The sequence below is a fragment of the Sebastes umbrosus genome, chromosome 2 (genome assembly GCF_015220745.1).
Source record: "Sebastes umbrosus isolate fSebUmb1 chromosome 2, fSebUmb1.pri, whole genome shotgun sequence".
Taxonomy (NCBI): Eukaryota; Metazoa; Chordata; class Actinopteri; order Perciformes; family Sebastidae; genus Sebastes; species Sebastes umbrosus.
The window spans coordinates 29,871,454-29,886,444 of NC_051270.1; the positions used below are offsets into that span (position 1 = coordinate 29,871,454).

At 39.9% G+C, this 14,991-nt stretch overlaps 1 protein-coding gene and 1 non-coding gene across 2 annotated transcripts; one reads left to right on the plus strand and one right to left on the minus strand.

Moving 5' to 3' along the window:
• Positions 1-432: 432 nt before the first annotated feature.
• On the plus strand, positions 433-14,782 carry LOC119499791 (coiled-coil domain-containing protein 81-like). The gene is made up of 16 exons (XM_037788979.1): positions 433-648; positions 809-870; positions 1,115-1,268; positions 1,627-1,811; positions 2,753-2,827; positions 2,920-3,094; positions 4,752-4,866; positions 6,397-6,496; positions 7,394-7,540; positions 9,231-9,329; positions 11,408-11,577; positions 11,670-11,748; positions 13,397-13,507; positions 13,787-13,896; positions 13,993-14,118; positions 14,300-14,782. Exons 1-16 carry the CDS (start codon positions 570-572, stop codon positions 14,436-14,438), a joined length of 1,926 nt encoding a protein of 641 aa, XP_037644907.1. The 5' UTR covers positions 433-569; the 3' UTR covers positions 14,439-14,782.
• On the minus strand, positions 10,073-10,236 carry LOC119482704. Its single transcript, XR_005205502.1, has one exon. It is a non-coding gene; the product is annotated as a U1 spliceosomal RNA (small nuclear RNA).
• Positions 14,783-14,991: the final 209 nt, after the last annotated feature.

Sequence of the window (14,991 nt, forward strand, 5' to 3'; positions counted from 1 at the left end):
CCCTCCCAGATCCGCCTCTTCACCATGAAATCATATTGGTTAATAAACAATTATTATGTCAATAACAGACAGGGTGATATGTAGGGTAATAATCGGTTATTATTATACTAGTACCAATAATAATAAATATTATTATATTTATGTTATTGTTATTATTAGTAGTAGTAGTAGTCGATCTATTATTATTAATAATGTGTTTTAATAATTATTTCAGTTATTATTAAGAAAGTCTAATACTGATATGACTATGTCCAGTGCACCCCCTCTGAATGTGACTTTTTCAGGCTTCCTAGAGGCTTTCTGGTGTCCAACATTATAATGTTGACAACTACCAGATGAAACTTGAACTCTTTGTTGTAGTTGTGCGTGTGTGTGTGTGTGTGTGTGTGTGTGTGTGTGCGTGCGTGTGTGTGTGCGTGTGTGTGTGCGGTGCGGGGGGGTGTTGCTAGGGGCAACCGCGTCTCCCCGGAGCTCGTCTTGATCTCTGGCTGCAGCCGAGCAGAGAGAAAGAAGACTTTACTGAGAGAAACGAGTTTAAAACGTCTTCCTCCTGTGCCGGTGTAACAGAGATGACTGACATCCTGCGGCTGGTGTCAGAAGCAGACGGACGGACTGACGGACCGACTCTCTCCCAGCTCTCTGGAAACGGTCAAACAGAAACTAAACTTTCTTTTCTTTATAAACAGTGACTGTGTGTTCAGCTGTATTCAGCTGCTGCTAGTTTCTGTTCTGTGTGTACACTATGACGTGCGCAGGTGTTTCCATGTTGCCCCATAGGCTAAACAAACGTAATGGTTTTGTTTTTCAGATATTAACTGTATTTGGGCTGATGTATCCTCCTACATTGAACGTCAGATGACCTTACAGAAGGTTAGTCTATCTATCTACCTATCTACCTACCATTCTATCTATCTATCTACCTGTCTATCTACCTACCTACCTACCTACCTTTCTATCTATCTATCTATCTATCTATCTACCTATCTTCCTACCTACCTACCTGTCTTTCCGTCTGTCAGTCTATCTGTCTTACATACCTGTATCTGTATCTGTACTGACCTACCTATCTACCTATCCATCTATCTATGGCCCTATGATTGATCCATTGTAACAGGGGGTCCACCTGGCAGGACTGGGGACCTTCACCTTCTCTCAGCAGAAGTTGGACGTAGGAAACAGGTTCACGATGATCCAACGACCCATCTTCCTCCTGGCTGGGAAACTAGTGCAGTCTCTGGGTTTAAAGCAGGTCCGGCCACTGGCTGCAGGTGAGCACATTTCTGAGGATTTATTTCACCACAAACTCATCTGAAAAACAAAAAAGAGTGCCTGATGAAGAGATGAGTTTTACAGTTTTGAAGTATTAATATACAATAATGGTAAATATGTTTTTATTATTTTGATTGTTGCTTATTTACTCAGGAATATATAATGTTATAGACAAATACATAAGGGTTGAAGCCAAGTTTAAGGGTCTAAAACAGAGAAAAGAGAATGCAAGCTGCACTCATTAAAGTAGATATATACAAGATTTGGATTTGAATCTTATAGCGGGCTGGATACAAATATTTTTGACACATTAACAAAAGAAAAGTAAGTGTGTGTGTGTGTGTGTGTCCCTTGCAGCAACACACCTACCAGTGGTGCAACTGAACTTTGCAGCTGTGTCACAAGAGACTCCTTTCAGTCGAGACGTTGTGGAGGGCTGCATTAGAGAAACTCTTCTTCTCCTCTTCAGAGCTTTGGCCTCTGAACAAAACATATTCCTCACCTTCCAGGGAATTGGAATTTTGTCCTTCAAGAACAATAAGGTGGCTCGCCTGCTCACACTGTAGCTGCAACCGATTTAACCGTTATCAGGCCATTAAATAGGCGTTATCAGTTGATGTGGGTCAATAGGGGCCTACTACACCCACTATGTTGTAAAAGTGAAAATGAAACTTCGAAGCAACACGTTCTAACATGTTGTAAAACTGAATGAAAGTTCACATTTTGAACACAAACAAAAAGGCTTCTTTAGGTTTAGGCAATCAACCTACAACTTCTTTGGGTTTAGGCAAAAAAATACAGTTAGGTTTAGGCAATAAAACCACAACTTCTTTAGGTTTATGCAACAAAACTACAGCTTATTTAGGTTTAGGTAATAAAACTACAAATTATTTAGGTTTATGCAACAAAACTACAACTTATTTAGGTTTAGGCAACAAAACTACAGCTTCTTTAGGTTTAGGCAACAAAACTACAACTTCTTTAGGTTTAGGCAATAAAACTACAACTTCTTTAGGTTTAGGCAAAAAACAAAAAACAGGTTTAAAGAAAAACGTCATGTTTTGGGTTAAAATAACTATGAACACAAAAACAACTACACATTGTTGGTTTCACACAGGATGTTAACTCCGGTCTCTTGGGTAAAAACCCTGTGTTTTGTGTGGAGGTTGGGGACGAAGGAGTTCCGCTCTGTCTATAATACAACAAGTAACTTCTGTTTCTGCTCCTGTCATAATTACTACGGTCGCTAGAGGTCGCTGTTGTGTTCATTTATTCCTTCTTTCTATGATCTACCATGTGAATAAATGATTAAACGTACTAGTGGGTTTAGTAGACCCTTATTGACCCACGTCTATGGGGCTTATAGCGACTGATAATGCCTATTTAATGGCCTGATAACAGTCTAATTGGCTGGTATTTCTTAGTTGTGGACTGTGACACCAGTTTTCTGTTAAATGTAATCCCATCTGATATTATTCAAAAGGTGCGGATGAAGTTCAACAGAGATTTTATTAATGCCATGGATGGAACTGGTCGGCTGCTTTTAGCCTTTAACAACGTGAGTAAAGAATGTGTGTTTGCATGTTACAGTATATCATGAATGTACAGTGTATGTATTGATACGGATCATCTGTACTTTTGCCCCTGCAGAGACCTGGGAGCAGTATCTCTTTACTGTCTGGTGGCCTGTCCAGGCTTCAGAGGCCACAGACTGCCAACCCCGTCACCCTGCCAACTGTCTGCTCTCCTCAGCCACCAGACAACAAAGCTGGGGACAAAGATCTATGGTGCTTGTCACCAGCTCCAGACCAGAGGAATGCAGGAGGTGAATGAGCTTTTTGCACAAGGCTGACAATTTGGGGTTTGATAGCACTTTCATGAATCTAAATCAAATATTGAATCAAATCCAAATACTTTCAAATCTCTTGCAGCAAAGGAAAAGGACACTTGTTCCTCACTGAGGCTGGAGCTGCAGTAGCTGGCATTAAAGAGGCTTAAATAAACATGATGTGGAAATTATGTCAATTCACAATTATCATATAGGAATGTGTTTGGAAGAGTAGTGAATATATTTCTTCCTCCAAAGAAATGACAGAAAAAGTTTGAGAACAACTGGCTTAGCATAAGAACTGGAAGTAGGGGAAACAGCTAGCCTGGCTTATGATGGATGAATGGGTTCAAATCAGGAGTTTGACCCAGGAGACTTGAGTTCAAGTCTTATGAGAAATCTATTTTTAAACTTAAAGTAGTTGATTATTTTCTGTTTTTTATTATTATTCTTATTTTGAGTATTCAGTCACACTTAGGCTAGGTTTAGGCAACAAAAGGTAAAGGAAAAATATACATCAGAACATATACACATACAGTATCTAGAGTGGGTGTCTCTGCCATGCTATATACACCCAGGTTTAAATAGCCACATTGGTGATTCTTCCCCAGTTCCAAATAGTACGGTTAGCTACTGACACCTGGGTGCATGCAAGTGGCATTGAGCTTCTCATCTAACTTTCATCAGGAAAGCGTATAGGTACAACCCAGTCGGCAGACATCTTTATGGCATTGGACGTTTCTGCAAACCACGGATATGTTGAATATCCACGTTTCTGAACCAAAAATATGTTTAAATATGTTTCATATCAGCCTTATCATGCTTGCAGAAACGCAATGTCTCGTGGTTAACGTTGTGAAACGATTGGTTAGGTTTAGGCAACAAAACTACTTGGTTAGGGTTAGAAAAAAGATAATGGTCTGTGTTCAAATAATAATGTAACAGCATAACAACGTAACGTAACAACCATTACAACACAACAAAACATATAGGTTTAGGAAAGAACTACATGGTTGAGCCTAAAACTACTACGTTTGTACAGTGAAAATGAAACTGATGTTGTAAACAGGGGACACAAACAGCGTTCTCCTGGATGAAAGCCTTGTGTTTGTTGGACCCATCCACCTCCCCTCCTGCCCGCGCGGTGTGTTTTTTTTTTGCTATTTAAACTAAATCCCTTGCCGTGACTGAATGCAATTAAAATTTTAAGTGCCCCTGCACATAGTGCTTCTAACATCCAATGCCAACATTCTTTCCAGGTGACTGGGCTGGTATTTACCAAAATGTCAAACACCAGTTGAGATGGAGCAGTGGTTCTCCTATTATACAAAATGACTCAAGCTTTTACTTTCAGTTTGGTGTATGATAGGCAATGTTTAAGAATGGATAACTCCAACAAACAATTTAATTATAAAAGACTGGATAAGTGATATGTTAGAGGGCATTTTACCAACTTGGAACTGGCTTATGACAAATTAGACCCTATCAAAATCAGGAGGTGACAGAAGTTGAGATAAAGCAAATAAAGAATAGCTATTGAGTCCAGAATGACAGAATCAATAATGATAGATTTGAAGCTGCTACATCAATGTATATCAAGTGCAGTTGTGTTTAGGAACAGTGAACCTACTCAGAGTGTTGTGTGTCTCTACAGAAGTTCCCCAACAGAGAGAATCTAAATCCAATCAGCCACTGCAGCCTGCCAAGATGAAAGCTGTCAGCCAGTCTGAAGAACTGAATCCAAAACCCCCCATGGAGGCCACAGACAAGTACAACACACACAAAAAGACACAGACCGACAAGCACACACACAGTCTATGGAGAGGTTCAGTTTGCAGTGCACAGAGCTGTTGTTTGCAGGGACATGAGTCAGTGAGAGCTGAGAGCTCAGTGGTGGTCTTATATTGTTACTGCCCCGAGGCAGCTTCCAGCTCCATCAATGATGCACAACTAGCTGTGGGACATATTCCTCATCTGTCATCACCTCCCTGCACCGTCAACACACACACACACACACACAGGTATATATATTATGGCTGACAAAGTTAATATGATATTAATGTGTTAACGCAAATTCGTAACGCCACAAATTTCTTTAATGCATTAACACAACTTGCGATTTTTAGGTTGTAGCGGGCTCAGTTTTAAAGCTAGAGTAAAGATACTGGCATCATATGAAACTGGAAAACCTAAGGAATCCATTAGTACTAACCATGTCATAACATGTCTAACATATTGTGAAGGAGACTAAGTAATGCTCCAATCTTACGCTAAAGTTTGATGAGGAAAAACTGTCATGGACATTTTCAAAGGCGTCCCTTGACCTCTGACCTCAAGATATGTGAATGTAAATGGGTTCTATGGGTACCCACGAGTCTCCCCTTTACAGACATGCCCACTTTATGATAATCACATACAGTTTGGGGTAAGTCATTGTCAAGTCAGCACATTGACACACTGACAGCTGTTGTTGCCATGTTATGATTTGAGCATATTTTTTAATGCTAAATACAGTACCTGTGAGGGTTTCTGGACTATATTTGTCATGTTGTGTTGTTAAGTATTTGTTAATGATTGAGATATTATTTGTAAAGCATCCATAAACAATATTTAGATAGATAGTTAACTTTGTCAATGGTTAATAATAGTTTTTTGGTCCATCTATCTAATGTTTATAGATGTTTTACAAACTATTTCTTAAAGGTTTACAAATTATTTGGTACTACTATCACTAACAAATACTTAATATAGTATATAAAATGTTATAATGTGTGCAACAATAAATTGTCAATAATAGTTTACTAATGTAAACAGAATGTAATTGTTATCATCTCTTATTTTTTAACTAATTATTTCATATTACACAAACTTATGATAAAATAACATAATTTATAGCAGTACTAACAAATATTAAACATTATTGATTATCATTTCATTGTTTGTTGACAGTGAAATAACTATTAACTAATGAACTATCAATTTACCATTTATAAATGATGAGTATTATAAAGTGTTCATACAAAAGTTCTGGTCTTTTAAATTGGTATAAAATAAATCACCGTAGAAGTTTATTTAAGCGGTTTATGTATAAACTCTTCAGTACATCTCTTTTTCTGGTTCAGTAACACAACCCAGGAAGGATCTGATAATGTGTAAAATTGTATGTTAACACCAATATAATAAGAATTCAAGTTTCCTATGCACAAGGAGATCACACTACAGCAAACTGCACATGTAGAAGTGAGTCGTTCTCCTTGATGAACAGCACACAGTGGTCAATAATCTGTTTCCACTCCCAGGCCCACCATCACCATCACCATCACACCACCAGAGGTCACTCCCAAACTGGCGGAACCTCGTGTGACCGTTAGCTGCTCTGGCCATACTCGTGCTGGACAGGTGAGCGTGTGAACGGGTGCAATCATGTATCTGTGTACTGTAAGTTTAAATGTTATCTGGCTTTTATAGTGGTCTTTAAAATTCAAGACGTGGATTCACTTTCCTGGGGAAGTAAATGTGAATATTTATAGGGAATTAGGTTTTATTGATATGACCTTTGAGTATAATATTGCCCTGGTATATTGCACCCAGTGTGTGCACTGAGACCATGCACAGGATAAGTAGGAAACGGAGGGACAGAGAATTAAATTACATTAAAAATAACGTAAAAGTAGAGCTTGACAATATAATTGCAGATGTAAAGCTCAAGGAAGTTGTAGGAATGTTCCTAAATCTGAATAAAGCACAAACAATGCATCATCTACAAATTATATAGATTCAAAAGCCTGTGTGGAAAATAACAATATGATCACATTAAAGCTACAGTTGGTAGAATTAGAGTAAATATGATTAAAAAAAGTTATTTTTATAAAACGGTCACTATATCCTGACAGTAGAGCATGAGACAGGTAATCTGAAAAAAATCATGTTTTCAGAATCATCTTGTAGTGTACTGTTTAGCTGTAAAATGAGAAAGTTTGTGACCCGGCAGCCATGTTGAGATCAGTTGAGGAAATACCAAGCACCGCCCACCAGCCGGAGCACAGCCAATAGGAACGCTCTCTCTCTGAAATCTGAAATGACCTGTGATTGGCCAAAGTCTCCTGTCACAGGCTTTTTTAAAGCCTGAAAACAGAGCCATGAGGAGGTGCAGCAGTCTAGTTATCTCTCAGAACACTTGAATTACAATATGCTGAAAGGTTATTGTGGAATTTTTGCCCAATGATGCCAAAAATGTTCTGCCTACTGAAGCTTTAATTACAATGTATAATTGTGATAACCGTCTTGTCATCGTAGGAGCTGTGCTACCTGTGTATGCAGCGGGCCCAAAGAAATGTTCCAGTCTACCTGAGGGAGCAGCAGCAGGCAGAGGAGAAAGCTCAGGAGAAACTTTTACTGCTTAAAGAACAACAGAAAGACAAGCAGTACATGGACAAAGAACAGGTGTGTGCGTGTGTGCATGCATTGTGTGTGCACTTGGTGTGTTTTTAAGTGTGTGTTCGGACAAAAAGGGAACATCATTACTGCTGGACCGTCAATCGGTGTTTATTTAGTAAGTTATGGTCCCATTTAGAGTCAAATAGACCATAAAGCAGGGTATGCTTTAGGGCGTGGCTACCTTGTGATTGTCAGGGCGCTAACACGTCTTACAACTTTAACCCTTTCACAGTGTGTTTTCAGTTCATGAAATTTAATATAATCGCCTGAGAATATCTTATTCAGCATTCGGTTGTACTTAGCTCCACCCTCTTGGGTCACTTGAACTTGAGGCTTCAAAACCGTAGTCCACAAACCAATGGGTGACGTCACGGTGACTACGTCCACTTCTTATATAGGGCCTACAGTCTATGCTCACTACTAAGTTCAGCCTCTTTAGCATGCTAACATTTGCTAATTAACTTAAAGCAGTGGGAAACCTCCAGGTCTGAAAAGTGAAGCCAGCAGAGGGCGACTCCTCTGGTTGCAGTCTGATTGAAGTCAGATTGTATAGAAGTCTATGAGAAAATGAGCCTACTTCTCACTTGATTTATTACCTCAGTAAACATTGTAAACTTGAGTTTATGGTCTCAATCGCTAGTTTCAAGTCTTCTTCAACACAGGATATGCTTTAGGGCGTGGCTACCTTGTGATTGTCAGGTCGCTAGAGTTCGTCTTACAACTTTAACCCTTTCACAGTGTGTTTTCAGTTCATGAAAGTTAATTGTAACATTTTGTCCGCCTAAAAATCTCTTATTCAGCATTCGGTTGTACTTAGCTCCACCCGATCGTGTCACTTCTAGTTACAAAGAACCAAGAGTTAGATTTTGGTCATAAACCAAAGTATTGGATAAAAGTAAATTTTGACCTGATGGTGGCGCTAGATGAAAAGTTAAGTATCACCAAAATTATTACAATTAGTCCTGAGAGGAACATGAATAAACCAAATAGCAATCCATGCAATAGCTGTCGAGATATTGCAGTCTGGACCGACCAGCAGACTGACTGACCAACAGATGCACAACATTGATGTTCCCAGAGCCACGCTGCGAGTGTGGCCAAAACATATAATTGTGCAGGTCAAGTGGGAAAGTGCTTTCGTACTGTGGAAAAATCTATTAAAAGCCTGTAATGTGCTTGAATAAATACCTGTTTCATACCGTCTGCTGCAGGTTACTGGAGGTGATTTATGAGTGGGGATTTTCCTGTGGTATCTAGTAAAGAAAAAAAAGGGATCAGAAAACAACAACACACAGATGGAGGAAGTAGAAACTGTTGGTTCACACAGCCAGAGGCAGAAGTAAAACTAAAACCATAATGTCAAGACAAAATAAAAGCAGCAATAAAAACCACAAAAAAACAACTCAACAATTGAGGAGTTAAGGGTGGTTCCAGACTGGTTGGGGCCAGAGTGCTGAGAAAACAGCTTCATCCTCTTTACTGCACTGGGGAAGAGGTGTGGGACATGTGGGATATTAAAATTCAAAATGAAACAACTCAAAGTGCTTTACATGTTGTTTTTGCCAATATTATTTCATGGTTCAATAAAACTCCCCTCTATAAAAGTTAATTTTTTTACCCTGGTGAGAATGTCATGCTCTCTTTTTCAGTCAATATGCTGATTCAAGGCGTGTGGTTTTGTGTGTTCATCTGGCAGGAGAAGCTGAGTGAGCAACGTGAGCATGCAAAGCAGGTTGCAACATTCAACCTGCAAATGTCAGAGAAGAAAGAGAAGACCTACTGCCCTCTCTTCCCCGTGAGTAGAACTCGGACATTATGGCTGTAAGATTTCAGTTCTGGTATAGGTAACACTCCTTGAGCAGCTATAGTAAGTAGTACAACAGAAGAGCAACTGTTTACAGTGCAACCAAACTCTCATTGTCTTAATAATGAAGTCAGTCAATAATTGGCCTTTTTCTGCGATCTGATTTCACGCTGCATACAGCTTTGGTAGCTTTCCACACAACAGCAAAAAAGTGAAAGTAAAAGTGGTTAAAATGACCATGCCTTGTTTAGTAGACACATTTTTGATGAACGATCATGGCCATTACTAATCTCTGTTACAAATGGAGCAATGCCTGCAAGCTAGTTCAGGCAGTCAACTCGAGCTGCACTGCTACATACACATGTAACATGCCTCACTCTCAATACTATAAACCAAATGCACCCTCCCAATTGGGCGGTCTATTTAAGCTGCAAAATTCCCTGTCTCTCCCTCTGCCTCTTCAATGCTGCTGCTGCCCTGCACGAGTACTGCTGCTGCCTGCTCTTTCAGTGCCAGGAAATATGTTTAATCATCACTCCCAATATCTCATGTTATCATATCTGCAGGGAGTGATGAGGTCAGAGTCTAGACCCCCAAACTCTAACAATGTTCTGCTGTTGTTGTTGCATGAGCAGTGACTTAAAGGTCCAGTGTGTAGGATTTAGGGAAATTCAAGATTCAAGAGTTTTATTTGTCACATACTCATACAGGATGTGCAGGGAAATGTAAACTATCAGGGGAGAGCGCGAACGCAGTACCCCACTACCAGGAATTATGCAGTTGAGATTCCCACATTTAGGGAATTCACAGGGGTCAGCACAGCCGGAGTGCAATGGCTGAGCCTCGCCCTGGGTGACCAACATACTTGATCATTGTATCTCCCCTGCGAGGTAAGTATATGAAATCTATTGGCAGAAATGGAACATAATATTAATAAGTATGTTTTCTTTAGTGTATAATCACCTGAAAATAAGAATCGTTGTGTTTTCGTTAGCTTAGAATGAGCCGTTTATATGTAAATATAGAGCGGTTCATCTTATATGGAGTCCTCCATGTTGCACCACCATGTCTCTACAGTAGCCCAGAACGGACAAACTAAACACTGGCTCTATATAGGCCCATTCGCATTTTTTGCATCGGCCACCGTAGCTCTCCACGCTTGGCACAGAGGAGAAGTTTCAGTTGGTTACAATCTGCAACCTCAACGCCAGACGTCGCTAAATCCCACACAGAGGTCCTTTAGTACAGCTCTGATACGACTGTGAGAGTGAACAGTAAACAGTGAAGCCAATATCAGTAAGATAAATTTACATTGGGAACTTTCTGTGAACTTCCTGTGAATCCGCCAATAACAATGAAAAATACTACACAGAGAGGTAATTACTGAATGTAGATACATTGAATGGCTATTGCAGAGAGCATTCTGATTATAAATAGTATCGAAAATAGGGTTTGAGTTCATTGAAATCTTAAGGATTATTACTTTAAAATACACTTAAAGAACCAGTGTGTAACAATTAGGAGGATCTATTGGCAGAAATGAAATACAATATTAATAAGTATATTTTCTTTAGTGTATAATCACCTGAAAATAAGAATCATTGTGTTTTTGTTAGCTTAGAATGAGCCGTTTATATCTACATAGGGAGCGGGTCCTCTCCACGGTGTCCGCCATGTTGCACTGCCATGTCTCTACAGTAGCCCAGAACAGACAAACCAAACACTAACTTTTCCTGCTTGGGTCGTAGTCGATAATGTTACTGGCTCCCGTAGCCGCCCTCTCTCTCTCTCTCTCTTGCTTCACCACTCACTTCCCACATACACACACACTCTAAGCACTCTACTCTTACAACAACTGGCTCTAGAGAGGGCTATTTGTGTTTTCGCGTCGGCCACCCTAGCAATCCTACGAGCTTGGCACATGAAAGAAGTTGTAATCTGCAACCTCACCGTTAGATACCGCTAGATCCTACACACTGTTCCTTTAACAAATCTTGTCACTCACTGCAACTTTTTAGGGTAACAGTGGCTTGTTAAAATTCACTGTCTTCTCTGGGATGTTTGGATAGACTTCATTCGTTTTCCCGGCTCGGCCCTTCACTCCTGTCAGGAGGATCCAACAGAATCGTTACATGAACGAGCTTCAGAGCCAGATTGAGACCCGGCGGCAACGTGAGGCTCTAGACCAGCAGAACCGTCTTCTCATGGAGCGTCTAGACCAGGTCCAGCTGGTCCAGGAGTGAGTCTGTAACAGCAGTATACTGAACAGGCATTTCAAATAATAATCTTTTCTAATAACTAGTGTGTCACCTGCATGTGTGTGTGTTAAAGGATAGCTTTGCAGAAGGCTCAGAAGCTCAAGCAGAAACACGAGAGGACTACGCATTACAAGAGGGCTCTGGACACCCAGGCAAGAAAATACTTCACTAAGTTGACTTTCAGACTTTTGCACAGGATGTTGGCGAAAATATTTTTTGTAGTTTTGTATTGTGGCAAAAATACTAACAAAACAGCATAAGAAATTAAGTAGACACAAAGATTTGAGTTCATAAAATGAACATCAGGTTATAAAAGTTCTTGAATTTCAACATGTTTACTAACATTTGCAGCCAATTATGGAGGATATATGGTCATTGGTTTTCATTATACTGTTTATTCTGGTTAACATAATAGCTCTGATGTTAATAGGCTTTACAAATATATTTTAGGTGAATTTAGATCTTTTACAGAAATATTTTCTCCCTTTGTATTCCTCCTTGATTCCCGAAGAACCTCAGCTTCGACGTGAGATTATATATCTAAATGTTGTGTGGTGTTGTTCAGGTAAAGGAAGGTTGTAGGTCAAAGGAAGGCAGCAGAGTAAAGCTGCCGCCCATCCTGTCAGTCAAGGTCACCAGTGCAGGCATGCTGCCAAGATAAACCACGTAAAGCATTAATAACATGTTAAACTGGATCTGGATGTCAGAGTCACATCATGTCATTAGACTTCCACTTAAATAAACCCGTTCTGCTACAACAACAACATAATGAAATACTGGGTTTGTATAACAAGTGTAGCTTACTTGTCAGACTATTAAAAGAGATAATATATTTCTCACACTATCAGGGGGGGTAGGGGCACACTGGCAGACATTTTGAATGAGACATACAACAGACACAGATATCTTCATGTGCTCTGTCTATTTGCATTTTAGACTATGCAAATGAACTGTAACTTTCCTAAAATTATTATATGCATAATAATCTTTCGAGAAGAAATATGTTTTGCTGTGATGGAGGTTTCTTACAGTAGTTTATTCTTGGGTCCCCAGGGACCCCAGTCACCTTGTATGTTAAATAGGTTGGTAGGATGAGGGTTAAAAAATATGTTTTCTTCACAAAATCATTAAAAATTCTTTGTTAATAAAGAAGCATAGATCACGTTATTTTGTTAAAGGGGAAGTCTGCAAATTTTACACAATAAAGTCTGTTTTCAGGTCCTTTTGTGGCTCCAGAAGGAGCTTCGCAGTCTGATAAATTGCCTCAAATGATGTCACTTGAGTCAGCGTCAGTTGGAGCTGAAGACTGCAAGTGAAAATATTAAAGAAATCTGGAGGAAATAAGTGACTTCACCATTCCTCTCTACATCTCTGATCGCCTTTTACTAGCATAGCACTAGTGATGACGAGATGAAGCTTCATGAAGCATCGAAGCTCCCCAGCGAATTGGTTCATTTCATGACACCTATTGGTTAAAACATGCAGATATATGCTGTACCTGTGTAGCAGTGGTTTAACCAGGCAGAGGGCAGTGAATGTGCTTGTCTAACCATCCGTTCTTTTGATGGACCAAAATGATGCTTGTGTCCTCTGTTTAGCATGTGCGGGAGTTGTGTACGCCTATACCTCAAAATAAAAGTCACGTAATTAATTTCAGGGAGAACTTGGTCTAAAGAATTTCTCAATTTCTATTTTGGGGGGATATCAGCAACTGAATTTTCATTTGGCTTTGTTTTGACCTTGTGGGCCACAGGGTTTATGGTAACCTTACAACTGAAATGAGTTTGCTCTGTCCTTTAGGTGGGAGATAAGAAGTGCACAGATCCTCCAGAGTGCCAGGCTGACAACTCCGGGTTCAACCGCTGTGAGACAGCAGCCAGCAACGCAGCAGGCCGAGAGAGGGCACAGAAGGTCAACTCTGTTTCTTATTGATGCCATAAACCTTGATTTCAGTTGTGGCCTTGTGCAGATGTCAGAAATAACCAGTCAGAGTTATTTAATTAAAAGTCTCTGCATTGTTTTTGTTTTGTTGCGGTGATGAAAGAGGTACTCAGATCCTTTACTTAAGTACAAGTAGCAATATATTATTGGATTGATATCATTGATGCATTTCATGTTGCAGCTGCATCTTGTTTTTAAATTGATCTACTACATACTGAAGTTGATGTCATGTTATTTACATACTGGCAGCTCCTCCGGGTAAATTTCAGTGTTGCCACTCAGAGGAAGAAGGAGGATTTGCACAACCGCCAAGAACAGCTGGAGAAAGAGAGAGAAGTTCTCAAACACAACAAAATGGAGTGAGTAAAGGATGGTGGGAATGAAAGAAATGTATAACGATGAGGATGTGGAAACTATGGTTGTGTGTCTCTCTAACTGGTATGTTCCCTGTCCAGGTTAATATTGGACCGCATTAATCGCTTTGAGAAGAAGCAGGACATCAGTAAGTCACTAGAGGACGAGTGGAGTCGCAGCGCGAAGCTCAAACACCACCGAGAGGAAGAGGAGAGGCGCTTCCTGAGGTGTGTGCACGAAGGATCACCTGAATCAGCATCCAGCCATGCATTTACATCTATTTATATAATCAGAAGTCACACTTACTGACTTACCTAAAACGTACATCATGCCATTCATGCAGGACGACATGTTTTCCTGGTCATTCATTCATTCTTCCTTTGTTTTATTCTGTCTCCCTGTGGTCAGGTCTGCTGGTGAGCTCCTGGTAGATAAGCTTGTACAGTACAGGCGCTGCTGCCAGTGTAAGAGGAGGACCACTAACTTTGGAGAGACCAACATCTGGAAAGACTCTCATTACCTCTCTGGCTCACAGTTCATGATCTGATGAACATAATAGCCTACAGAGGCACATCAATACCTCAGAGCCTAAACAAGACCTCAACCCTTGTAACTCATCATCACTAAAGATTGAACTAATAAGTTAAGCATATGTAAAGCATACTTGGATGTTTTGGTCGTCTGTGTTAATGTGAGATATATTCTTTCTCCTTTCCTAAATTAGAGTTCATGTTTGTAGAGCTTTTATTTTTCCTAGAATACGTTTGTTTTGGGTATTTATATTCAGTTCAGTTCAAAGATTTGTGACTATATAGCTAGTTCACCTTTTCCCCAAGTTGTTCAAATGCCCTTCATCAGTAAACTGTTCATAAAGCTGCACCGTTCAGTGCTGATTCTGGCTGTATTTCTTTCAGTAGTACATTCAGTCTGCTGCTGCTTCGAACAAAACAAGCACAAACAGCTCAGCAGCCACTTCTTTGTGACAGAGTCACATCATGTTGCAGTCACAATCACATCATGATTTTTTCGGCGTCTTTAAATAAGCTTTTAACCAGGAGATAACATGAGAATCACGGCTGCTGACAACTGTGCTCTTAGCA

Excerpts from the sequence above, each read along its gene's own strand:
- LOC119499791 (XM_037788979.1), top strand. The coding sequence starts at position 570 with ATGACTGACATCCTGCGGCTGGTGTCAGAAGCAGACGGACGGACTGAC. Across the intron at positions 6,497-7,393 it reads GCCATACTCGTGCTGGACAG|GAGCTGTGCTACCTGTGTAT; the intron begins GTGAGCGTGTGA and ends TTGTCATCGTAG. Across the intron at positions 7,541-9,230 it reads AGTACATGGACAAAGAACAG|GAGAAGCTGAGTGAGCAACG; the intron begins GTGTGTGCGTGT and ends TTCATCTGGCAG.